This window comes from Xenopus tropicalis, chromosome 1, assembly GCF_000004195.4.
Source record: "Xenopus tropicalis strain Nigerian chromosome 1, UCB_Xtro_10.0, whole genome shotgun sequence".
In the NCBI taxonomy this organism is placed as follows: domain Eukaryota; kingdom Metazoa; phylum Chordata; class Amphibia; order Anura; family Pipidae; genus Xenopus; species Xenopus tropicalis.
The window spans coordinates 1,326,626-1,354,450 of NC_030677.2; the positions used below are offsets into that span (position 1 = coordinate 1,326,626).

Genomic DNA, 27,825 nt, shown 5'->3' on the forward strand with positions numbered 1-27,825 from the left:
CTGTAATAATAAAACAGTACCTGTACTTGATCCCAACTAAGATATAATTACCCCTTATTGGGGGCAGAACAAGCCTATTTGGGTTTATTTCATATTTTAATGATTTTTAGCAGACTTTAGTTATGGAGATCCAAATTATGGTAAGATACCTTATCCGGAAAACCACAGGTCCTTAGCATTCTGGATAACGTCCTATACCTGTACTTGATTTGCTGTTGAAATATGATTAATGGGTATTATACAAAATGTGACTCCAAGATAAAAGGTTTGCTTTTCTCTTTCCTTTTGTCAGGTTGTTTATGTTTATGATACTGTAATTTGGTCACCTTGGTAATGTGATATATATATAATATTTATATATAATTTTTCAGCTTTGACTGTTCCTTTTACACAAAAATATTATTCTGACAGAGAAAGAAAGAGCAAGTTTATTTCTATGAAACAATCTCTGTCTATCATCAAACCAAGCACTGTAAGTCATTTTCTATATACTACCTGAGACAAAAAAATATGGTAGCATATATAATATAAATTCACTCATAGTGTAAAATATAGGGCTATTAGAGAACATAAGGGATGTCTATATAAAGGCACAAGGCTGCAGGTCAGTAAATACAGTTCATATACTGACATACATAGACATTATTAGTATTAGTTTGTAAATAAACAGGATTTTGTATTCATTTCAGGTCTTAACAAAATAATGTAACATTTGGGCAGAAATATACAGGCTAAAAGGCCCGCGCTTGAGGTGAGTATGGCAAATATCTCCACACACACAGTGTTTTTGCCTTTGGTGCTCAGATAGGCCGGGATCATTGTGATCCAAACACTGCAGAAGAGCAGCATGCTGAAAGTGATGTACTTGGCCTCATTAAAACTGTCCGGTAAGCTCCGAGCTAAAAATGCTAAAACAAAACTAACAGCTGCCAGAAGCCCCATATACCCAATAACTGAGTAAAAGCCAATAGCTGAGCCCTCATTGCACTGAATGATGATGGTTCCAGGGGAAGTGTGAATGTCCAGTTCCTGAAAGGGAGGAGAAATGGCCAACCAAGTCATGCAGATGATTATTTGAATGGATGAGCAGAACAAGACTACAGAATTGGACAGTTTGACTCCCAGCCATTTTCTCCATGAGCTCCCTGGCTTGGTGGCTTTGAAAGCAACACAAACCATGATAGTCTTGGCCAGGAGAGAAGAGACAGCTATGGAGAAGGTGATTCCAAAAGTGATGATGCGCAGCATGCAGGTTATATCCACAGGGCGACCGAGGAACAGAAACACACTGAGGAAGCTCAGCTTGATGGAGACAAGGAGGAGGAAGCTCAGGCTCCGGTTGTTGGCTCTCACTATGGGGGTGTCCCGGTATTTAATAAAAACTCCCAATATCAGCTGAGTAGTAAGGATAAAAAAAGCTGAGACAAGTGAAATAAAGACAGAGATGAGATCTTTAGTGTATGAGAGAAATTCTTCCTTCCTTCCAATACACTGATTCTTCATCTCATTTGGCCATTCCATATCTGAACATCTTATACAGCTCACACTGTCTGTAAAGATTGGAAAGAGAAAGCAAATACAAAAATGAATCTTTTTTTTATAATCTAAGATTTCCCTATTAACTTCCCTATTTAATGAAACATTTAGACTTTAATACAATAATGAAGAACAGTAGTAATTCTATTCTAAATATGATACATATTTTCAAAAAAACATAAACAGCCAGAAGACCAGCCCTGCTAATATTAGAGGGGAGGAGGCCAAGGCGAGATCTAGGCTGATTGTGGTTACAAGGTAATCCGTCATTGCTACTGCCTTGTTATGTTTTGGTACTAATTAGTAAAGTATAAGATGTTTTATAAGTCATATTACTGAAATTCTGAACATAAAAGAGAACTTAAACCTAATAATGAATATGGCTAGGAATGCCAGTTTTTATATACAGAATTTATTGCACCAGCCTAAAGGTTCAGCATCTCAACATTTCTAACCTTCTTCTTTAGTTAAGCTTTACTTCTCCTTTAAAGGTGCCCGTATCTTTAATTAGAATTTAGAAAGAAGTTAGAAGTATTTGCTTTATACCGGTTGTATTAGAGATTTCTCCATTGGCACAGGGGGCACACCCATAGCAGCAGGATTGGGCTCCGGGGATCGGCATCTTCCTCTGCCCGGGGAGGCAACTGTCTGAGCATTGAGCTCTCGGGATCTAAATATATTAGAAATAAATGCAATGACTGCATGTACTACTTGTAACGTGTGTATGAACATAAGTGATAAATGGGAATAAATCAACTGAAAAAATTGAATAATGAGTTGTGAGAGAGAGAGACAGAGTTTATTTGTTTATTTGTTATTCCAACAGTTTGATCTTCCTCACCTTGACAAAGGTCTCTAAGGAAGACCAAAATGTTGGAATAACAAATAAACTTTATTTCATTTTCACATCCTTTTAACCTTTTTACTGCCAACGACGTATGGGATACGTCGTGGCAGTAAAAGGGCTTAAATGCCAACGACATGTCCCATATGTCGTTGGCATTTAAAGGCTGCTCTCTGCAGCGGCGGCATGTGCCACCGCTGCAGAGAGTTTCTAGAGATGACAGCCCCGCTGGGCAATGAGCCAGGGGGGCTGTCATGTGGGTCCTGTGACATGATCGTGTCGCAGAACCCTCCAGGAAGCAGCAGATGCGATTGCATTATGTCTGCTGCTTCCCTAGCGCCGGCCCACTGCAGCATGGAGGAGGAGGCGATCGGGTCTTCAGGAGAGGTAAGGTGTTTGGTTTTTTTTTGCATTTACACACTTACACACACTTACATACATTTATACACACTTATAGCACACATTTTAGCAGTTTTTTTTTTCATTTTTCACACTTTTATACACTTATTTACACTCATATACACACTTACACACTGTCACACAACTTTTACACATGTACACACATGTATACACAAACACTTTGTTTTTTTCTTTGTTTTTTTTTATTTTACCACTTTGTTTTTAGTTTCTTTTACCTAAAAACTGTTTATTTTGACAGCGTGACTATTGGATCAGATATTCTGACCACTAATTACACTGTCATGTGATTTATTTTGTTGTTTCACTGATTTGCACAATTTTTATGGTTTTATCGCATTTTATCCCTGTATAAGTGTTCCTAATCTGTTTTTAGAGTAGCTTTGCCAGATGTAACTTTGGTGTACAAAAATAACTTTACCTATTTTGAATTCATCAGAATGTGTACTTTCCAAAACTATATGGTTTTCTGGGGGTCTATGTATAGTTAGGGGGGGTTACTGCACATAATACGCTGTCAGGGGGCTCTGTGTGCAAAAGCTGAGTTGGCAGGCGAAAAATCCATATGCGCTATTTTCGTTTTGGGGTCAGTACATACCATAGACTTTGTTATATCTATGCATATTGGGCATCAAACTGTTCAGTAGACCTTAGGTGTTCCTATTTGGGGTGATTTGCCTTTATCTGATCTTTATCAAGAAATTGTGAGAGATAAATGCGGCAAATTGCAACATTTTTATGCGATTTTCTAAATGTCATATACATCTGCAAACAGCTTTATAGCTTGGTACTTTGGAGCAGAAACAAATGTTTACCCATTATAGATTCAGGGGGATGTGTACTTTCCAAAAATATATGGCTTTCTGGGGTGAGAGTACTTTTTTGTAGCATTATCCCACATAAAGGATGTAAATGTGTTGCTTTTGCAGGAGCTGAAATGATAGATCATATGGGGATATGTTCCCATTGGGGCCCCTACATGCCACATACTTAGGTAAACCTATACATATTGGGCATCAAACTGTTCAATGGACCCCTGGCGTTCAAATTTAGGGTGTTTTATCTTGGTTCCTAATGCTATGTGGGAGATAAGATGCTACAAAGTGGAAGCTTTGAGGGGATTTTTGGAAATGTCATCAAAATTGCTAACTTTAGAAAAGCTGTGTGGCTTGGTACTTTGGAGTAGAAGGACATGGGTACCCATTTTAGATTTGGAGGAATGTGTACTTTCCAAAAATATATGACTTTCTGGGGTGAGCGTACATTTTACTAGCTTTATCCCACATAAATGATGTAAATGTGTTGATTTTGCTGGAGCTGAAATAACAGAAATGATTAATCATACGGGGGTATGTTCACATTGGGGCCCCTACATGCCACATACTTAGGTAAACCTATACATATTGGGCATCAAACTATTCAGTGGACCCCTGGTGTTCAAATTCAGGGTGTTTTATCTTGGTACCTAATGCAATGTGGGAGATAAGATGCTGCAAACTGGAAGCTGTGAGGGGATTTTTGGAAAAGCTGTGCGGATTGGTACTTTGGAGTAGAAAGACATGGGTACCCATTTTAGATTCGGGGGAATGTGTACTTTCCAAAAATATATGACTTTCTGGGGTGAGCATACTTTTTACTAGCTTTATCCCACATATAATGATGTAAATGTGTTGATTTAGCAGGAGCTGAAATGACAGTACATATGGGGGTATGTTCACATTGGGGCCCCTACATGCCACATACTGTAAACCTATACATATTGGGCATCAAACTGTTCAGTGGACCCCTGGGGTTCATATTTAGGGTGTTTTATTTGGTTACTTTATGACCTGTAGGACATAAGATACTATAGACTGGAAGCTTTGAAGCGATTTTTAAAAAAAATCACAAATTTTGATAAAATCCAATAAGTTTAGGAAAGCATTGCGACTTGATAGTTTAGAGTAGACAGACAGTTGTGCCTATTCTGTATTCCCCATTATCTGTTCTTTCCAAAAATGTACAATTTTCTTGGATAAACCTTCTGTTAGTGGAATTTTTGGCCTTGAAATCTATAGTATGCAGCTTTCTGGAGCAGTGCTTTGGAACTTTGGTAGTGTACTGCTGGGAGCTTTTGACCTATACAAGTGAGAAATCTCCATAAAACTATATATATTTGGTATTGGCATGTTCAGGAGACATGGGACTTTCCGAATCAGTTGTATATTCGTGCATAAAATAATTTTTTTTCTAGTATGTGTGTTTATATTATGGAAAATTTTTTTTTTTTTTGCATTTTTAGACATTTAGAAGCCTATATCTTGTTACAGAATTTGAATTACACAAAAATTCTACCATATTTTGAAAGCTTAGGTTGTTCTGAAAAAAACAATATATTGGTTTCCTGGGTAAACTAAAAGTCCCCCCGAGGAAAGGCCCCTAAAGTGAAACAGTGCAAAATGTTCAAAAACTGTCTGGCAATACAAGTTCCACTTTGACCAAAACAGCTGGCAGTAAAAGGGTTAAGTCCTATGAGTGCCCTCTATCGGACAGTCTATATTGCTCTCTTGTGGTGTGCACCCAGGCACTCTCTCCAATAAGGGAGTGTAGCTATTCATTATATATATGTAGCCCACTTTTGTCGGTGCTGCTACTCCTAACACGCAATTGCCTGCGTGTGGGGCTAACAGGAGCCCTGTGCCCCCGCTATATGGGAGAGCAGGTACACTATTTGACTGGTGTGCCTCCAGCCAGGGTAGGGACAGGTTGAGCTGTAACTCCCCTCCCTAGGAAACTCTGTACTGTGCTCCTTGACTTGGGGACTTCCTGCAACTCCTGGGACCTTGCCCCCCTTGGGGTGGGTGCTTACCAGGCAGTTGAGGATCTACTCTGTGAGGAATAGACCAGGAGACTGGAAGTGCTGATTAACCAAATAAACTTCTTTATTGTATTATGACAGGCAGGTTCAGGTACTTTCTCCTTACTTCCCTTAGGAGACCCTCTCACTTAGGCCTATTCCCCTATACTCCCACCAAGAGATCCTTTCTTAGCATTCTCCCTGGTACTAACGCCAAGAGACCCTCTCTTAGGCCTATTTCCCGGTACTCCCACCAAGAGACCCTTCTCACTTAGTCAATCTCCTTTCTATGGTCCCTAGCTACAACCTGAGCTGGCCACTTAGTGTACCTGAAGTCTGGCCAGTAATGCTGGGAGGTCTTAACCTCATTAATCTCCTGTTGGGGCTTCAGACTGCCCTTTCTAGATACTTTGTCTATCCTTTCTCTCCTAGAGTGACTATAACAGAACTAGCTGAACTCTAGAACTGGGAGCCTGTAGCTAGTCTCTTATAAAGGGGGGTCCCAGGACAAAAGACCACATGTGTGCCATCCCATTTTATATGTTAGAACTGCAGGGAAACTCCCTTTTTACACATAAACAGCTAGGACCATCACTAGGTGTCCATATTCCACAAGGCCACCCTGTGGTGCCTGTCTAAAGGGTAACCCATCCTAAGGGGGAACCCATCCTAGTGGTGTACTGCAGTATAAAAAGGGATGACACACCCTGTGTAAGGTCTTTAGTCCTGGGACCCCCCTCTGTTAGAGGTTAGCTACAGGCTCCAGTTAGAGAGTTCAGATTGACTCTGTTATAGTCACACTAGGAGTGAAAGGATAGACAGAGTATCTAGTAAGGGCAGTCTGAAGCCCCTCTGAGGAGATAAGTGAGGTTATGACCTCCCGGCATTGCTGGCCGGAGTTCAGGTACACTAAGTGGCCAGCTCAGGTTGTAGCTAGGGACCACAGAAAGGAGATTGCCTAAGTGAGAGGGTATACTTGGCGTGAGTACTGGGGAGAGCCCTAAGAGAGTGTCTCTTGGCAGGAGAACCAGGGAATAGGCCTAAGCGAGAGGGTCTCCTAGAGGAAGTAAGGAGAAAGTTTCTGAACCAACATGTCATAATACTGGATACTGTGTGGATACAATAAAGAAGTTTATTTGGTTATTCAGCACTTCCAGTCTCCTGGTCTTTTTCTCTAAGAGTGGATCCTCAGCTGCCTGGTAAGCAGCTACCCCAAGGGGGGCAAGGTCCTGGGAGTTGCAGGGATTCCCTATATTTGGAGGACTGCACAGAGTAACCCAGAGACATTTCCCAGGGAGGGGTGTTACAGTTCAAACTGCCCTGACCCTGGGGGGAGGCACGCCAGCTATCAGTGTACCTGTTCTGCTAACTAATGAAGGGTCCCATGATTAAAGAATTAATTATCTCTCATTTTTACAAAACACATTTTACCCAGGCAATACATTCACTTCTAAATGATATATATGATTTACCATATCTTTATCGTGCTCACTTTATTATCCTTTGTCTTCCATGGAACTGATGTTGGGGTTACATTTAGCTGCTGATCCAACGGGGCCCAAGGTAAGAACTCACCAAGGGAGTATTTAATCACCTTCACACGAGAAGCCATGAAGTTGCTATGGATCAAGTACTTAGTGACATACTCTCTGTTATCATCAAAGGAGAAGGTCTGACCAAGTTCGGATCTGTACTGGACTTCTTTCAAATACAAATGCAACTGTAAGAAAATGTAGAGGATTAATCTGTGTAAAGAACGGCTGACAAATTAATTGATTTATTTTTTTTTAACTTCATTGAACAAAGGAAACATTTGTTCACTAGGGTCACTGAATTAGGGAAACTACTAAAGGATTATTATGGTGGTGGATGACCCCACGGCCTTGGCTCCCACAGGTCCCAGTGACCAAGTTTCAGGCTTTAATTAACATTTCAGGGAACCAGAGAATGTGAATTCCTCCTTAATAATCTTCAGAAAGGTTATGAGAGATTTAGGAGATATGTGAGTTAGAATGGACAGTTTTGGACCAAGGCACCCACAGGCAATAACCCTAAAATACTTTCATTTGTAGAGAAATACTGGTATCCCATGCTTTAGAGCAGTGATCCCCAACCGGTGGCTATGGGGTAACATGTTCCTCCCCAACCCCTTGGATGTTGCTCTCATGACTTGGGGAGTGAGTTTTGGTTGAATAAAAACAAGATTTCCTACCAAATAAAGCCTCAGCTTGTGTTGCTCCCCAAGTCTTTTTACATTTGACTGTGGCTCCTGAGTAAGAAAGGTTGGGGATCCCTGATTTAGAGATTCATTCCTGAAATATAACTGATTAATTTAGCCAAAAAGGCACTGTTTTTCAAAATAATTTGTCTGTTAGATGCAAGTTCACTATAGGAAATGTTTTATTAATAGAGATATGACAGCAATCAGTGTGGTAGGTTTAGTATGAATGTGGGTGGTTTCCTGTAGGTTCTGCTTGTTGCATTAAATCTGTGCATGATCTGAGCAATACAGTGAATACAGACAGACTGTAGAGGGCTACACAGACCTCGCTATGGATATGGGGCTTACAGCCTAAATTAACATTAATCCCAACCATAAAGCTGCCCCACAGCGCCCCCTAGTTCTCTATAGAAGTTGATGAAAAACATAATTACACATGGAAACCAATTCACCAATTAGAATCTACTGAATGAAAACTTCACTAAAGATGCAAGAGAAGTGACCAATGAGAATGCTGATTCCCAGCACTGTGTCAGGCCCCTTGCTGGTACCTTACATATAGAGATAATGATGGCATTTTCCCGTCATTATATGGCACAGGAATCAGACATGGGGATAAAGGGACAGACTTGTTCAGTGCTGGGAAACTGTGCTTATTGCTCCCAACTCCAATTGCAGGAACAGAGAACAGGGAGCCGGATTTACTCACATCAGCTGGGATTCTCATTTGGGGATTCTTGGAAAATCTGAAAATTTTTATTGGGCAATATTGCTTTAAGAATACAGCCCTGATGTTGCTGGACTACAGCTCCCAGCATGCCTCAGCCTTCATTATATGTTACATTATTCTGGGATTTGTAGTCTGGCAACAGCTGAGTAACGTTTGGTTGAGCCGCGCTGGGCAGCAGGGTTTAGTGGCCCTTTAAGGTGACCATACACAATGTGTGCATAAGCCCTCCAATGGGCCAACACAAAATAAAAGTTTTTCAGATACCAATCAGGAAGGTCTAAAAATTCCATTAAGGTGAGATCTGCATGCAGTTGATGCAGTCCTTTCCAGTGAGCTGCTTACTAACAGGCTGGTGGCTGGTTGAATCAACTTGCTTTCATTTCAACTAAAAAGGGATAAGTATTCTTTACTAACTTTATCAAAACCATTGTGTTTTTTTACTGTTGGGTTTTATTTATTTTTTTCATAAGTAATTGTTGTTTTTGGAGCTAATTTACAAAGTTTGTGGGATCCATAGGCTTACAGCAGGTTACATTCCCTTGTAATTACCCTCAGCTTGAGGAGGGTGGGGTTTGATTAGTTCACCTTTACAGACTGCATAAATAGAACCACAGGCACTCCAGTGGAGCTTGCTCTGGTGGTAGGTGCTCTGTAAGTGATTGCTCTTTAAGTGGGACTCTGTAAGTGGAGTTATAAACTCAGGAGTTAGTGGGTCTGTAAGTGGAGTTATAAACTCAGGAGTTAGTGGGTCTGTAAGTGGAGTTATAAACTCAGGAGTTAGTGGGTCTGTAAGTGGAGTTATAAACTCAGGAGTTAAACACTAAGGGAGTTAAAAATAAGGTAAAACAAGGTATTTACTACAAGTCCTTACACCTATTTTTGTTTAACTGTTCTTGTAACTGGGAGAATGAGTGGTAGCAACATTGAAGGTCTGACACAGTGCACAGCCTGCCACATGTATGCAGTTGTGGAACAACAGTTCCAAAGTGCATACCTCTGTTGTGGATGTGAGCGAATTGCCACTTTAGAGGCTCGCGTTAGAGTCCTAGAGGAACACGTCGCAACACTGCGTTCAATCAACAATCTTGAGAGGGGTCTCTTGTTAACTGAACAAGAACTAGTGGGGTCAGATAGTAGGGGGGGAGGGGAGCAGCAAAAGGATGATAGGGCAGTAAGCTGGGTGACAGTTAGAAAATCTAGTGTGGGGAAAAGGAAAAGGGAGGCTGCTCCAGGGTTTGCGCATCCCAACAGATTTGCCAGATTGTGTGAAGAAGATGGGAGTGTGAACTCTGGATTGGCGGTTCTAGGTGAGGCTGATCTCTCTAACAGCCGGGAGACCAGTTTCACTAGTAGTGGTGGGGAGGAGAGCAGAGCTAGGCCTAAACAGATGGTGGTTATAGGGGATTCGATCATTAGGAAAGTGGACAGGGTAATCTGTCGAGCGGATCGCTTCAACCGGACAGTTTGCTGTCTTCCTGGTGCCAGGGTTCGGCATGTGGTTGATCGGGTTGACACATTATTGGGAGGGGCTGGGCAAGACCCGGCTGTCTTGGTACATATCGGTACTAACGACAAAATGAACGGTAGGTGGGGGACTTTAAAGAGTGAGTTCAGGGATCTAGGCTCTAAGATTAGGCAAAGGTCCTCCAATGTCATTTTTTCGGAAATTTTGCCGGTGCCGCGTGCAAGTTTAGGGAGACAGCGGGAGCTTAGGGAGCTAAATGCGTGGCTAAAGTCTTGGTGTAGGAAGGAAGGGTTTGGGTTCCTAGAGCACTGGGCTGACTTTTCCTTGGGGTACAATCTATACAGCCCTGACGGATTGCACCTCAATGGAAGGGGGTCTGCTGTGCTAGGGGAGAGAATGGTTAAGAGGTTGGAGGAGTGTTTAAACTAGACAAAGGGGGGGTGGGTGAGCTAGAATTCCATGGGAAAATTAGTGTAGACGGGGTAGGGGGACTAGCAAAGGGTTGTGGGGGAGGAGTGAGGGGGGCATATAGTTTATCAGATAAGGAGCTTCCGTTACAAGGAAAGCAGTCTCATAATTGCCTTAGCTCTAATTCTCCCTTAGCTAATGTAAACATCAGAGGGAGAAGTAATAATCTCCGCTGCATGCTGGCTAATGCGCGTAGCTTGTCGGGTAAATTAGGGGAGCTGCAAGCTATTGCATGTATTGAAAATTATGATTTAATAGGTATCACTGAGACCTGGTGGGATGATAAATGCGACTGGGCTGTGAATTTAAATGGGTATACACTTTTTAGGAGGGACAGAGAGATTAAAAAGGGTGGAGGGGTTTGTCTTTACGTAAAGTCAGACTTAAAGCCATGTAATAAAGACATTACCAATGAAAACGTCGAATCTCTTTGGGTAGAAATTTCAGTAGGGCTGAAGGTCACAAAGAAAATGATCATTGGTGTATGTTATAAACCACCCCGTATAGATGAGGGGGATGAGGCCCAGCTATTGTTGCAAATGGAGGAGGCTTCAAAACTGGGTCAAGTTGTTGTTATGGGGGACTTTAATTATCCGGACATTGACTGGAGTAATGGGGTGGCTAAGTCAGAAAAAGCTAGTAGGTTTGTAAATATGCTAAATGACAACTTTTTATTTCAGGCAGTTCAAGAACCCACTAGGAATGACGCTATTTTGGACCTGGTGATTTCTAATAATAATGAACTTATCTCTAACATTTGTGTGGGTGAGCATTTGGGGAACAGTGATCACAACATGGTCTCCTTTGAGATAATGCTGCAGAGACAGCGCTATAAGGGAGTAACTAAAACACTCAATTTTAGACGTGCAGACTTTGCCAGTATAAGGGCATCTCTGCAATGTGTCAACTGGGAAAGGCTTTTCATGGGGTTAGACACAGAAGGAAAATGGAACATCTTTAAAACATTGCTTTGTAGGTATACGCAACAGTATATCCCCCTAGTAAGCAAGGAGAGGCATCGCAAAGCAAAACCTTTATGGCTGAATAAAAGTGTTATTGTCGAGGTTGGTAAGAAAAAACGTGCTTTTAGGGCATTCAAGTTAGCTGGGACAGCAGAAACTTTCATCAGGTACAAGGAAGCAAATAAAGCATGCAAAAAAGCTATCAGGCAAGCTAAAATAGAAATGGAAAGGGATATTGCTGCTAGGAGTAAAAAGAATCCAAAATTATTTTTTAATTATGTGAATAGTAAAAAAATGAAGCAAGAAGGGGTGGGAACTTTATTATCACGGGGGGGTACGTTGGTTGATGAAAACGGGGAAAAAGCTGAAATTTTGAACTCTTATTTTTCATCTGTCTATACATCTGAGGAGCCAGATAATGAAGGCTTCCCTTGTAATATGCCCAGTTCTAGTAATTTAGCTACTGACGCATGGGTCACTCGGGAGGAAATTCAAAAGAGACTTGAACATGTAAAGGTAAACAAAGGTCCAGGGCCGGATGGGATTCATCCCAGGGTATTAAATGAGCTGAGCGCTGTGATTGCCAAACCTCTTCACTTAATTTTTCAGGATTCATTGAGGTCTGGCATGGTGCCGAGAGACTGGCGGATTGCTAATGTGGTGCCGTTATTTAAAAAGGGATCCCGTTCTCAGCCTGAAAACTATAGGCCTGTTAGTCTGACATCAGTAGTAGGAAAACTTTTGGAAGGGGTAATAAGGGATAGGGTACTTGAATACATTGCAGTTCACAATACTATTAGTTTGTGCCAGCATGGTTTTATGCGTAACAGATCTTGCCAGACTAATTTAGTTGCCTTTTATGAGGAGGTGAGTAGGAACCTTGATGCTGGAATGGCAGTTGATGTCATCTACTTGGACTTTGCTAAAGCGTTTGATACAGTACCTCACAGAAGGTTAATGATCAAATTAAGGAATATTGGCCTAGAACATAATATTTGTAATTGGATAGAGAACTGGCTGAAGGATAGAGTACAAAGAGTGGTTGTAAATGGAACATTTTCTAATTGGACCAGTGTGGTTAGTGGAGTACCGCAGGGGTCAGTCCTTGGGCCTTTGCTGTTTAACTTGTTTATAAATGACCTGGAGGTGGGCATAGACAGTATTGTTTCTATTTTTGCTGATGACACTAAATTGTGCAAAACTATAAGTTCCATGCAGGATGTGCCGCTTTGCAGAGCGATTTGACAAAATTAGATAACTGGGCAGCAAACTGGAAAATGAGGTTCAATGTTGATAAGTGCAAAGTTATGCACTTTGGTAGAAATAATATAAACGCAAACTATCTACTGAATGGTAGTGTGTTGGGGGTTTCCTTAATGGAGAAGGATCTAGGGGTTTTTGTTGATAACAAGTTGTCTAATTCCAGGCAGTGTCATTCTGTGGCTACTAAAGCAAATAAAGTGCTGTCTTGTATAAAAAAGGGCATTGACTCAAGGGATGAGAACATAATTTTGCCCCTTTATAGGTCCCTGGTAAGGCCTCACCTTGAGTATGCAGTGCAGTTTTGGGCTCCAGTCCTTAAGAAGGATATTAATGAGCTGGAGAGAGTGCAGAGACGTGCAACTAAACTGGTTAAGGGGATGGAAGATTTAAACTATGAGGTTAGACTGTCGAGGTTGGGGTTGTTTTCTCTGGAAAAGAGGCGCTTGCGAGGGGACATGATTACTCTGTACAAGTACATTAGAGGGGATTATAGGCAGTTGGGGGATGTTCTTTTTTCCCATAAAAACAATCAACGCACCAGAGGTCACCCCTTTAGATTAGAGGAACGGAGCTTCCATTTGAAGCAGCGTAGGTGGTTTTTCACGGTGAGGGCAGTGAGGTTATGGAATGCCCTTCCTAGTGATGTGGTAATGGCAGATTCTGTTAATGCCTTTAAGAGGGGCCTGGATGAGTTCTTGATCAATCAGAATATCCAAGGCTATTGTGATACTAATATCTACAGTTAGTACTAGTGGTTGTATTTATAGTTTATGTATGTGAGTATAGATTGGTAGGTGTGGGTTAGGTGTGCTGGGTTTACTTGGATGGGTTGAACTTGATGGACACAGGTCTTTTTTCAACCCTATGTAACTATGTAACTATGTAACTATGTAACAGCCTGTATTTATATCTGTGATATGATCATTTAGCCCTTGGGTCAAAAGTCCAATTCTTAGCAACATTTTAATAATGATCTTAATGATCTTTTTTTAATTACTTTCCTTCATTATGACTCTTTGTTTACTTCACATGTTCTAGTCTCTTCTGAATTTCTCCCTCTAGTCACTGCCTACTCACTATTAATCATACATACACACTAACCAATCACAGTCCTGTCTGGCTGCTTCCTATGGAACTACAGTCCTGCTATGGTTCCTTATCCCTCTGCCTTCTCCCTCTAGTCACTGCCTACTCACTATTAATCATACATACACACTAACCAATCACAATCCTGTCTGGTCGCTTCCTATGGAACTACAGTCTTGCTATGGTTCCTTATCCCTCTGCCTTCTCCCTCTAGTCACTGCCTACTCACTGTTAATCATGCATACACACTAACCAATCACAGCCCTGTCTGGCTGCTTCCTATGGAACTACAGTCCTGCTATGGTTCCTTATACATCTGCCTTCTCCCTCTAGTCACTGCCTACTCACTATTAATCATGCATACACACTAACCAATCACAGCCCTGTCTGGCTGCTTCCTATGGAACTACAGTCCTGCTACGGTTCCTTATACATCTGCCTTCTCCCTCTAGTCACTGCCTACTCACTATTAATCATACATACACACTAACCAATCACAGTCCTGCTATGGTTCCTTATCCCTCTGCCTTCTCCCTCTAGTCACTGCCTACTCACTATTAATCATACATACACACTAACCAATCACAGTCCTGCTATGGTTCCTTATCCCTCTGCCTTCTCCCTCTAGTCACTGCCTACTCACTATTAATCATACATACACACTAACCAATCACAGTCCTGTCTGGCTGCTTCCTATGGAACTACAGTCCTGCTATGGTTCCTTATCCCTCTGCCTTCTCCCTCTAGTCACTGCCTACTCACTATTAATCATACATACACACTAACCAATCACAATCCTGTCTGGTCGCTTCCTATGGAACTACAGTCTTGCTATGGTTCCTTATCCCTCTGCCTTCTCCCTCTAGTCACTGCCTACTCACTGTTAATCATGCATACACACTAACCAATCACAGTCCTGTCTGGCTGCTTCCTATGGAACTACAGTCCTGCTATGGTTCCTTATACATCTGCCTTCTCCCTCTAGTCACTGCCTACTCACTATTAATCATACATACACACTAACCAATCACAGTCCTGCTATGGTTCCTTATCCCTCTGCCTTCTCCCTCTAGTCACTGCCTACTCACTATTAATCATACATACACACTAACCAATCACAGTCCTGCTATGGTTCCTTATCCCTCTGCCTTCTCCCTCTAGTCACTGCCTACTCACTATTAATCATGCATACACACTAACCAATCACAGTCCTGTCTGGCTGCTTCCTATGGAACTACAGTCCTGCTATGGTTCCTTATCCCTCTGCCTTCTCCCTCTAGTCACTGCCTACTCACTATTAATCATACATACACACTAACCAATCACAGCCCTGGCTGCTTCCTATGGAACTACAGTCCTGCTATGGTTCCTTATCCCTCTGCCTTCTCCCTCTAGTCACTGCCTACTCACTATTAATCATGCATACACACTAACCAATCACAGTCCTATCTGGCTGCTTCCTATGGAACTACAGTCCGGCCCCATGTGAAATACCAAAATTAAATGTTTAATGTGTTTTTGAAAAACTGATTTCCATTCTGGATTCTGCTGGAGAAGCTCTGTTAACTGATGTGGTTTGAAAAAAAAAAAACATGTTTTCCCTGTATCCCTTTAAAAGACTAATAATTACAGCTGCTCAGTATGTCAGCATTTTTTAACAATTACCTTCTGTCTATTAATATTCATTTCTCTCTTCTCCTTAGATTTCTCATTGAGCTCCATGTTCATATCATGTAGAGCCCGAGACATCATATCAACTGCCAGATGCACTCGGGGAGAGTTGTACTTTCCTCTGAAATAGCGGAGGTCTGTAATACGTTCCTGCCCAGTGCAGTTATAGAGATTTGGATTGTAAAAGTAAATATATTTATACAAATCATTCTTATGTTTGTCTTTTGACAAGCAATTCAAGTAAATCATCCATATATCTATAAGGAGCTTGTCTTCTGGGTGGTTTGAAGGATGGGAATTCTCTAAAAAGCTCCTCATTTCAGGAGTATCCAGATCATAATGGTACCCGGGCACAAGGGCCAGACTGCAATTAAATATTTCTGGTGCATAATAAAGAATGGATTCCATTGACCCCCAGCTGGGAGAAAGGATCAATGTCTTGTCATGAAATACATGGGGGTCATTGGGGTCATGGAGGTCATGATCTGCTCTTACAATGAGCAATATAGAAACTTGTCCACAAAGTATAATAACACTGGTAGAGCTTTCCCGAATTATCCTTTTTTCCTTCTGCAATTGAATGAGCTTACAATTATACATATCTATTCTTAATGTGAACTCAATACAGACGCCTTCCCTGGAGAGATATTTGGCCAAGATCTGATGTTCTCTCTCCCCACTGATATCATCAGATGTAATTATTCCAACCCAGTTCCAGCCAAAATGGCTGAGTAATTTACTCATAACAAAATAATTAAATTCATCACTTTGTACTGTCCGGAACAGGTATGGGAAGGTGATTCTGTCACTGAGCTCTGGGTCTGTAGCTCCATAACTGATCTGTAGGGATACAGTAAAAGGTAAACAATGGCAATTAAAAAAAAAACCACAAAAAAACCCATAATGTGAATTGACCATGTAGAATGGGAGTGGGTTATACAAAATTGGATTTTTTTCTGGGTACTTTATGTTACATAGTTACATAGTTACATAGGGTTGAAAAAAGACCTGTGTCCATCAAGTTCAACCCATCCAAGTAAACCCAGCACACCTAACCCACACCTACCAATCTATACTCACATACATAAACTATAAATACAACCACTAGTACTAACTGTAGATATTAGTATCACAATAGCCTTGGATATTCTGATTGATCAAGAACTCATCCAGGCCCCTCTTAAAGGCATTAACAGAATCTGCCATTACCACATCACTAGGAAGGGCATTCCATAACCTCACTGCCCTCACCGTGAAAAACCACCTACGCTGCTTCAAATGGAAGCTCCGTTCCTCTAATCTAAAGGGGTGACCTCTGGTGCGTTGATTGTTTTTATGGGAAAAAAGAACATCCCCCAACTGCCTATAATCCCCTCTAATGTACTTGTACAGAGTAATCATGTCCCCTCGCAAGCGCCTCTTTTCCAGAGAAAACAACCCCAACCTCGACAGTCTAACCTCATAGTTTAAATCTTCCATCCCCTTAACCAGTTTAGTTGCACGTCTCTGCACTCTCTCCAGCTCATTAATATCCTTCTTAAGGACTGGAGCCCAAAACTGCACTGCATACTCAAGGTGAGGCCTTACCAGGGACCTATAAAGGGGCAAAATTATGTTCTCATCCCTTGAGTCAATGCCCTTTTTTATACAAGACAGCACTTTATTTGCTTTAGTAGCCACAGAATGACACTGCCTGGAATTAGACAACTTGTTATCAACAAAAACCCCTAGATCCTTCTCCATTAAGGAAACCCCCAACACACTACCATTCAGTAGATAGTTTGCGTTTATATTATTTCTACCAAAGTGCATAACTTTGCACTTATCAACATTGAACCTCATTTTCCAGTTTGCTGCCCAGTTATCTAATTTTGTCAAATCGCTCTGCAAAGCGGCACATCCTGCATGGAACTTATAGTTTTGCACAATTTAGTGTCATCAGCAAAAATAGAAACAATACTGTCTATGCCCACCTCCAGGTCATTAATAAACAAGTTAAACAGCAAAGGCCCAAGGACTGACCCCTGCGGTACCCACTAACCACACTGGTCCAATTAGAAAATGTTCCATTTACAACCACTCTTTGTACTCTATCCTTCAGCCAGTTCTCTATCCAATTACAAATATTATGTTCTAGGCCAATATTCCTTAATTTGATCATTAACCTTCTGTGAGGTACTGTATCAAACGCTTTAGCAAAGTCCAAGTAGATGACATCAACTGCCATTCCAGCATCAAGGTTCCTACTCACCTCCTCATAAAAGGCAACTAAATTAGTCTGGCAAGATCTGTTACGCATAAAACCATGCTGGCACAAACTAATAGTATTGTGAACTGCAATGTATTCAAGTACCCTATCCCTTATTACCCCTTCCAAAAGTTTTCCTACTACTGATGTCAGACTAACAGGCCTATAGTTTTCAGGCTGAGAACGGGATCCCTTTTTAAATAACGGCACCACATTAGCAATCCGCCAGTCTCTTGGCACCATGCCAGACCTCAATGAATCCTGAAAAATTAAGTGAAGAGGTTTGGCAATCACAGCGCTCAGCTCATTTAATACCCTGGGATGAATCCCATCCGGCCCTGGACCTTTGTTTACCTTTACATGTTCAAGTCTCTTTTGAATTTCCTCCCGAGTGACCCATGCGTCAGTAGCTAAATTACTAGAACTGGGCATATTACAAGGGAAGCCTTCATTATCTGGCTCCTCAGATGTATAGACAGATGAAAAATAAGAGTTCAAAATTTCAGCTTTTTCCCCGTTTTCATCAACCAACGTACCCCCCCGTGATAATAAAGTTCCCACCCCTTCTTGCTTCATTTTTTTACTATTCACATAATTAAAAAATAATTTTGGATTCTTTTTACTCCTAGCAGCAATATCCCTTTCCATCTCTATTTTAGCTTGCCTGATAGCTTTTTTGCATGCTTTATTTGCTTCCTTGTACCTGATGAAAGTTTCTGCTGTCCCAGCTAACTTGAATGCCCTAAAAGCACATTTTTTCTTACCAACCTCGACAATAACACTTTTATTCAGCCATAAAGGTTTTGCTTTGCGATGCCTCTCCTTGCTTACTAGGGGAATATACTGTTGTGTATACCTACAAAGCAATGTTATAAAGATGTTCCATTTTCCTTCTGTGCCTAACCCCATGAAAAGCCTTTCCCAGTTGACACATTGCAGAGATGCCCTTATACTGGCAAAGTCTGCACGTCTAAAATTGAGTGTTTTAGTTACTCCCTTATAGCGCTGTCTCTGCAGCATTATCTCAAAGGAGACCATGTTGTGATCACTGTTCCCCAAATGCTCACCCACACAAATGTTAGAGATAAGTTCATTATTATTAGAAATCACCATGTTGCTGAAGCTTTATATCTGCTGAGTGATTAAATCTATAATTCCCCTAATGTATCCAAGAAATATAAACAAGAAGTGATTATTGTCCCTGATAGCAGGATCAGAGGCCTGACAGAGTGAGTTAGGGAAGGAAGGTTATGGCACATTTACTAAGTATAGTAATACCACACACACACACATATATATGTTTCAACAAGTGTGGTATCTATGACTTAAATGTCAGTGGTACATAGGGCATTATGATCACAATAGTCACTTAGAGAAAGTTTTACTCAGACAGTCATATATGTTAAATGGAAACCATCTATCATTATAGTCACCAGAACCCCATTCATCGCTATGACCAGCATAACCCTATTCATTTCTGTGGCCACAATAACCCCATTTTTCTCTATGATCACATGCACCATTTAGGGAATATTCTTATTTACCATGAAAAATATAGAACCATGTAGTCTTTACAATATTAAGGCAGATGTTACCTGTTCCCTCTTAATACAATCACACTGCAGTAGTGGTGACAGCTGATACAATGTTATAAGATGATATTTTTATCTGGAATATTGTACTAAATAAGGATTCTCTCACCTGGGAATATCCATAGAGAGTCAGAATCTGGGCTATGGGTACAGTTGTCTCTGAGGTGAGATCCCCAATAAACCCAGCAATGTTTCTCTTTCCCACACAGGAGTAATTGGGAACCGGCTCCCTGGTACCAGATAATATCTGTAATACGCTCCTCACTGCCTTCCGGGGGTCCCCACAGGAGTCGTATATATGGTACCCCAGGGTCAGGTTGGGTAACCGGGCCGGATCCTTGTTAGTTTGCTCAACAGCAAATTGAAAATCCACCAGCAGCTTTATATTTTCTTGATTTGGACTAAAATAATAAATAACACAGCACAGATAATAGCTACCGTTCATTAGGTAATAAAATTAATTTGTGTTACCATTTAGGGTATTGCACTTTTTGTGTTGTTGGGTTCATGCAGACAGGGCATCATGGGGTGTCGCAACTGAGCTTCTGTTTATAAAATACATTTTGTTGGTGACATAAACGTGAGGTCTTAGAGGGGGTGGAACACTATTGGCGCCATCTCTAGGTCCTCCCACATGGGCAGGTTTAACTGCACCTCAAGGAGTAAGTGAAATAATTCCATTTTATTCTGCCTGTTTGTACCCACCAGCACTACAATATTCTTTTTACCCCAATGCATTTTTTTCAATGAAACATGTTTTTAGACATTTAATGTACATTCAAAATACATTTTTTTTAGAGAAACGTGTTCTGAGAGAAAATTGTGTTTACTGAACTGCCAACAACAAACCCAGAACTCTAGTAGTCATTAGAAGCTTGTGCCTTGGGAAGTAGGGTCAATGAGCAGGGTACTGACCAGCAGGGCAGGACTGAGGGAGTAATCAAGGGACCGGCATTGCTGGAGGCTGGAGTGGGCAAGCAATCAGCTGGGGAGATATATGAGTAGTACCAAGGGGGATGCAAGTGGGCAGGGGGTTGGCTGGCAGTGTTCCCTTGGTCACAAATACTACTCGGCCCAGCTCTGATATTATATGCCTTTTGATGCATTTAGCATGCATTTATCTTTCAACCATTTTTATTGGCATTTTATTGGTGTTGAAGAGACACATTTTTGTCCTGCATATCTGACACTCCTTCCTCCAGTTCTTATAAATCCTTGTCATGCAGTAAAGGTGCCCATACACTATAAGATCCGCTCGCTTGGCGATGTCGATGCAGATCTTCACCCGATATCCCCACCTATGGGTGGGCGATATCGGGTAGCAAGTAACTTTAAAAAAATACATTTGTGGTTATGGGGCAGTCGGTTCGGGGACCGCATCAACGAGCCGATGCAGTCCCCGATCCGACCGGATTTTATAACCTGGCCGATCGATATCTGGCCAATTTCAGGCCAGATATCGGTCGGCCAGGCCACTCTGTTCTGCCCATACACGGGCCGATTAGCTGCTGAATTGGTCCAAGGGACCGATATCGGCAGCTATAGTCGGCCCGTGTATGGGGACCTTAATAAGATTTGTTCGGTTAAAGCTTCCAGATATGAATGAAGTTTAGTAATAGATTTATCAGTTGTAACTTACTGTATATATTTGGAGTTATATGTTTCATAATGGAAATATGATTCTGAGTTCAAATTCACATACACATTATGATATGCAGTGAAATGCTTAAACGACTACTATTGACCTCAATTACAAAAAAAATTAGAATAATATAGAATATAAAGAAGTTAAGAATATAGGAAAAAAAACACATTGTAAAATGAATATAATTGAAATGAAATATAATAATTGAAATGTATGTAGTGCAATGTAGAACCATGGCCAATTATTGGCATGATATTGTGCAAGAATTGCAGTTCAAGTTCGCAGTGTGCAAAAAGTGCAAATGTGCAATTGTCCCACGTGTGCAAATGAAAAGCTGCAGTCCTGAGTTGTGTGAACGTGTGAGTGTAGTCCGTTATAGACTTAATCCCTGACAAAAGCTCCTAAAGGTTCCTAGATCCATGTGATGTTATTATGATTGAGAGCTCGTATGGCCTGCAGGAAGAAGCTCCTCCTCAATCTCTCTGTGTTGGCCTTCAGGGAGCGGAAGCGCCATCCTGACTGCAACAGAGAGAACAGTCCATTGTCGGGATGGCTGAGGTCTTTCACTATCTTCCTGGCCCCTTGGTCCAGTATCGTTTGTTGTAAATCAATTGAAGGGCAGGCAGCTTGATACAGATGATGTGTTCAGCTAATCAAACTACCCTCTCTAGAGCTCATCTGTCCTGCATGTTGCTGTTCCTGAACCAGGTTGAGATGTTTCCCATCTGGATGCTCTCTCTATGGTGCAGGAGTAAAAGTTCCTAAGCACCTTAGAGGGCAGTCTGAAGCCTCTCAGGCATCTGAGATGGTAGAGACGCTGCCTTACCTTTTTCACCATGGTATTGATGTTACAGGACCATGACAGGTCCTGCGTGATGTGAACACCGAGGTATCGAAAGATATCTACTCTCTTGTTGATGATGGGGGTCTGGTAGTTCCTCTCCTGCTTAGTACTAAAATCCACTATCAACTCCTTTTTCTTACTGACATTCAGTAGGAGATTATTCCTCTGGCACCAGTTCTCCAGATTTCCAACCTCCTCAAGGTAGGCCGTATTGTCTTTATCAGAGATCAGGCCCACCACGACAGTGTCATCAGTGAACTTAATGATGGTTGTGGAGTTTGCGGAGGCTACGCAGTCGAAGGTGTACAAAGAGTACAGCAGGGGGCTCAGAACACAGGCTTGGGGGGCCCCAGTGTTGAGAGTAAGGGAGGCTGAGACATGACCACCCATCCTTACTGCCTGTGGTCTTCCAGTTAGGAAATTGGAGATCCACTGATACAGAGATGGGCTAAGACCTAAGTACTCCAGTTTGGTGGTGAGTGTGGAGGGAATTATGGTATAAAATGCTGAGCTGTAGTCAATGAAGAGCATTTTAACATAATCCCCCCCCCCCCAGTGTCCAGGTGAGATAGCGTTGTGTGGAGGAGATGAGAGATGGCATCATCCGTAGAGTGGTTCGGACGGTATGCAAACTGCAGCAGATCCAGTGTGTTGGGTAATGAAGAAATGATGAAGTCCCTGACCATACGTTCAAAGCACTTCATCACTACTGAGGTGAGGGCTACAGGGCAATAGTCATTGAGGGAAGTAGGATGGGGTTTCTTAGGAACAGGGACAATGATGGATTGCTTAAAGCACGTGGTGATCACCGACTGAGATAAAGAGATGTTGAATATCTCTGTGAACACAGGTGCTAGTTGATCTGCACAGGCTCTAAGGACTCTGATATGCCATCTGGTCCTGCTGCTTGCCTGGAGTTCACTCTCTTGAAGGCTATTCTCACATCATGTTCGGAGATGATGAACGTGTTACCGGTGCTGGCAGATTCTTCCTGTCTGCAGCCAATGTCGGCATTAGGCATTATACCATATGCATTAGCATCGCTAACGACTTTAGCTGCAGCCTCGAAGCGAGCATAGAATGTGTTCAGCTCGTCTGCCAGAGTCACGTTCGTGATCGTCATACCAGATGTTGGTGCCTTGTAGTCAGTTATTAACCTTAATCCCTGCCAGAGGCTCCTAGAGTCACTCTGTTGGAGCTGTGACCCCAGTTTCCTCCCGTAGCATCGCTTTGCCTCTTTCACTGCCTTCTGAACGTTGTAAGAGGCAGCTTAGTACAAGTCCATGTCCCCTGACACAAGTCCCGCATTGTAGGCAACGGTGCGAGATCTTAGCGCTTTGCGGATTGTTATGTCCGCCCATGGCTTCTGATTGGGAAATGTTCTGATGATCGTTTTTTGTACAGTATCATCCGTTAGTTTCCCAATGAAACTCACCGCCGCTTCCGTAAACATGTTGATATCATCAGAGCTGTTCTGGAACATGTCCCAGTCTGTGTCATCGAGTGAGTCCTCTCATCGAGTGAGTTAGAGGAATGTCAGGTTTTAACTGGTTCTCAGACCCAGTTGAACATTTGAGATTCTCATTTGTTACGTTATATTGTTTGGTTTTTAAGTGTTTCCCATTCAGGTTATCTTTCCACCTTTTTTTTTCTAAGCAAAGAAGGACTGAGTATGGATACATGCCCAAATAGTAAAGCAATATAATCAGGTACATAAGAAAAAGATTAAACAGTTATTAAAATATTTGTTTTTTTTACATGAAAGTAACTGGATCCTGCGTTATCCTAGATTTACACCAATAATATGAATATCTGCGCGATGTCAGGGCCACGCTCATTCAACTCCCATTTTCATTGGGGAAGTCATTAGGGACTTTTGCGATACAATATGGCTGACTATTTGAGGGCAGTTTTAGCAGCTCTTCAGTGACCCTCCTTCAGCGTAGGCACCATACCCAGGAGTCATAGCATGCTTTTTGGGCTTAGAGGACAATTCAGAGCCATACCATTTGAGCAAAGTAATTGGGAAATGGACCCAGATACACAGGGGCTCAGTTATGAGACTCTATATATTAGGGTTACAGAAAGGAATCCTTATACCCTCTGAGTGGAGCTTCACATTCTCATACATCACATATTGTCTATGAGGGGATGGCATGCTATAATATCCAGCCTGAAATTGAACCAGTGACCTGCAGGCTTCTGTGTGATATCGTTTACCACAGCTCTATATGAGCAGACAGTTAAGGTCCTGGTTCCCTGCTATGTAATCCTTGTGTATACATGTAGGCAGGGTTAGTCTCACCTGGTGTTAATCTGGTCACAGGTGCTCTGTGTTAACAACCCACCTGCCTATATAACCCTCTGCTCTGCACTCAGTCATTGCCCGTTATAGGTCTTTCTAGCAAAGTTCCTGGCTGTGCTGCTATTCTGTGTATTTGGTTCTGACCTTGCCTGTATCCTGACTTTGAATGAACTCCACCTGGACTGACCCCTTGCCTGTTTGACTTCTCTTCTGGATCCTGATTTTGTACTGTGCTTCAGTTCTGGTTTTGACCCGGCCTGCCTGACTCTGATTCTAGTAAGCTCCTTCAGTCTTTTTCAAATGACCCAGTTCCCTTGCTCCCTCAGAACCTTTGCTCAGGCCCTCTCACTTTAAGGAAAAACTGTTGGATAGGCCAGTTTGACAGTTTGTAGCTACATTTTATTCATACGAAGGCAGTATCCAGACATTCTTAACAGAACTGTCTCTAAGCTGATACTACATTGAATGTCACAAAACATGTTAGTCTTAGGGCTCTGGCACACGGGGAGATTAGTCGCCCACGACAAATCTCCTGTGTCTCGGGCGACTAATCTCCCCCAAATGCCATCCCACTGGTGAAAATGTAAATCGCCTGTGCGATGGCATACGCGGCGGCACGATTTCAGTTAAATTGCGCAAGTTGCCTCACTTATTATTTGGATGGAACTTATAGTTTCATTTATTATACCATTCATTATACTAGCATACTTATTTAATATATTGACTAATTCCTCATCCTATCCAGGCAGGGAACCACATCCATCCTTTATCTGAGGTGGAATGGATACCTTGATTGTTTATATATGAGATGTTCAGATATTGTCTGATAGCAGGTACAACTCTTCCTATGGTGCAATTTCCCTACGCTCCCATAGGGAGCCATGAGTAAGTTCAGTTTCCACAAATATAAAATAGTTCTTATCTAAGTACCCTAGAAATGATTGTACCCTGATACCCCAGGCAAGTCTGAAACCATCTCATATTATCTGTCACCTTAGACTCACAACTCTTATCTTCATCTTCTCCTCTTCATCTTATCACATTTCTTTCCCATATAATCCATGTAGAAATTCAGAATAGCATTTTCACAATCTGTGTTTCCCACATGAATCTTAAGTACATTAAGTGATTGTATGATTAGCAAACATGGATCCTACACATATGGTGGGTGTATCTAGTAACCCTGTTATTTCCAAGTATGTTCCCCGATGACTAATTGCATTTTGATACATATAATTTGTGTCTATTGCAACTTCATAGCTATAATCTGTAAGATTAAGATCATTTATAGAGATAGGTATCCCTACTAAAAGTATCCCCTTGTGGTTGTCTGGAACGTATAAACATCTCCAGCAGTCAGTAGTATGTAACTGCTTTGCAGCCTGCGGGTGTAAGAGCCATATAGATTTTGCCAACCCCCTTTACTGGTGTAAAGCAATGATAAGGACCTTTACCCAGAATAACAAACACAGAGTCATTATTTTATTAAAGTCCTTTTCTTTTGGATGGTGATCCTCTTCACCCAGAGTAGGCCCACGCTTAGTGTCAAAACCTGAAACTGGGACCGTTGGTTAACAGACTAGTGGGATTATTGTTACCACTCTCGTCTGACTTACTTTAAAGATGCTTTTTATCCTCTTGATTCCGGAAGGACTGGATCCTTAGTTGTCTTTCTGTTGATGCGCTCTGGTCTGTCATCTCGTTAGGGGGGGTTGAGTGCAGGGACAAGTTCAGACTCTGTCACTGGAGAAAGCACTCTGCTCTGACTCTCAGTCACTGGAGATAGGGCTCTGCTCTGACTCTCAGTCACTGGAGACAGCGCTCTGCTCTGACTCTCAGTCACTGGAGATAGCGCTCTGCTTTGACTCTCAGTCACTGGAGATAGCACTCTCCTTGGGCTCTCAGTCACTGGAGATAGAACTCTGCTCGGGCTCTCAGTCACTGGAGATAGCGCTCTGCTCGGGCTCTCAGTCACTGGAGATAGCACTCTGCTCAGGCTCTCAGTCACTGGAGATAGCGCTCTGCTCTGACTCTCAGTCACTGGGGATAGCGCTCTGCTCAGGCTCTCAGTCACTGGGGATAGCGCTCTGCTCTGACTCTCAGTCACTGGAGATAGCGCTCTGCTCTGACTCTCAGTCACTGGAGATAGCGCTCTGCTCTGACTCTCAGTCACTGGGGATAGCGCTCTGCTCTGACTCTCTCAGTCACTGGAGATAGCACTCTGCTCTGACTCTCAGTCACTGGAGATAGCACTCTGCTCTGACTCTCAGTCACTGGAGATAGCACTCTGCTCTGACTCTCAGTCACTGGAGATAGCGCTCTGCTCTGACTCTCAGTCACTGGAGATAGCACTCTGCTCTGACTCTCAGTCACTGGAGATAGCACTCTGCTCTGACTCTCAGTCACTGGAGATAGCGCTCTGCTCTGACTCTCAGTCACTGGAGATAGCGCTCTGCTCAGGCTCTCAGTCACTGGAGATAGCGCTCTGCTCAGGCTCTCAGTCACTGGAGATAGCGCTCTGCTCAGGCTCTCAGTCACTGGAGATAGCGCTCTGCTCAGGCTCCCAGTCACTGGAGATAGCGCTCTGCTCAGGCTCTCAGTCACTGGAGATAGCGCTCTGCTCAGGCTCCCAGTCACTGGAGATAGCGCTCTGCTCAGGCTCCCAGTCACTGGAGATAGCACTCTGCTCAGGCTCTCAGTCACTGGAGATAGCGCTCTGCTCAGGCTCCCAGTCACTGGAGATAGCACTCTGCTCAGGCTCTCAGCAGGACTTCGTAGGGGAAATACCTTTTTACAGTGTGAGATGTGTATTCAGTTTGGCTCACAAATCTTTATCACCACCCAATCTCCTGATTGAAGAGAGTGAGTTCCAAATACAGTCTCTAAATCTGATAAAGAATAGAACACTTTCCCATACAAGTTAGTGAGCTGCTTATGTGATTGCTTAACATAGTCAGTAAGAGAAACATGTTCTTCCTACAATTCCTGTGGGAAGAATAATCCAGTATTTGGTGATCTGCCAAAAAGCACCTCAAAGGGAGATAACTGATGGGGACCCTTAGGGGTGTCTCATAGATGACAATGCAAGGGACAAAGCTTGTACCCAAGTTAGCTTTACCTGTTATTAGTGCTGGGGCTTTTGTTACTGGCCACGCTTCAAATCACCCTAAAACATATCTATGCATACCAATACATAAAAACATTTAAATAGGTGAATACAATCTATCTGTAACCTCTGAAACAGACAGAGTGGTTTAACCAGGTGTTATAAATATGTAATTTTTTGTTTCTAAAGCAAACCATAATTTGTTTACAATAAATATAATTCCCCTTTTGGAAACATGAGATGGGAGGTGCAAAGTGTTTGTTAGCAAATGAGATAAACGGGAGGTGCACACAAACAACCATCCTCATGTTTTCAAATATCACCTTATATCTTAAATACCATTTACTGGTCCATTTAATATGGACTTGTGCCCCAGCCTTGCTTTTCCAGCATTTTAAAAATGACTAAAGTGACTGGTGTATGTGGCTGTCAGTTGGTGTCCCTGTTAGAACCATAAGAGCAGCCTGTTTGTTAGCGGCTTTATCTGCCTTATCATTCCCTGCAGTAATGTTATCTTTCCCTTTTCTAACAATTCCTTAAAGTGACAGTGACACCTTTAATTTTGTAAATCAATACTTTCTTTGAT

General features: G+C 42.1%; 1 protein-coding gene across 1 annotated transcript; it reads right to left on the reverse strand.

The window, feature by feature from the left end:
* Positions 1–651: 651 nt before the first annotated feature.
* Positions 652–15,577, reverse strand: LOC116408367 (vomeronasal type-2 receptor 26-like). The gene is made up of 3 exons (XM_031895140.1): positions 15,494–15,577; positions 7,209–7,353; positions 652–1,418 (listed from the first exon to the last, which is right to left on the reverse strand). The coding sequence occupies exons 1-3, from the start codon at positions 15,575–15,577 to the stop codon at positions 652–654; spliced, it is 996 nt and encodes a 331-aa protein (XP_031751000.1).
* Positions 15,578–27,825: the final 12,248 nt, after the last annotated feature.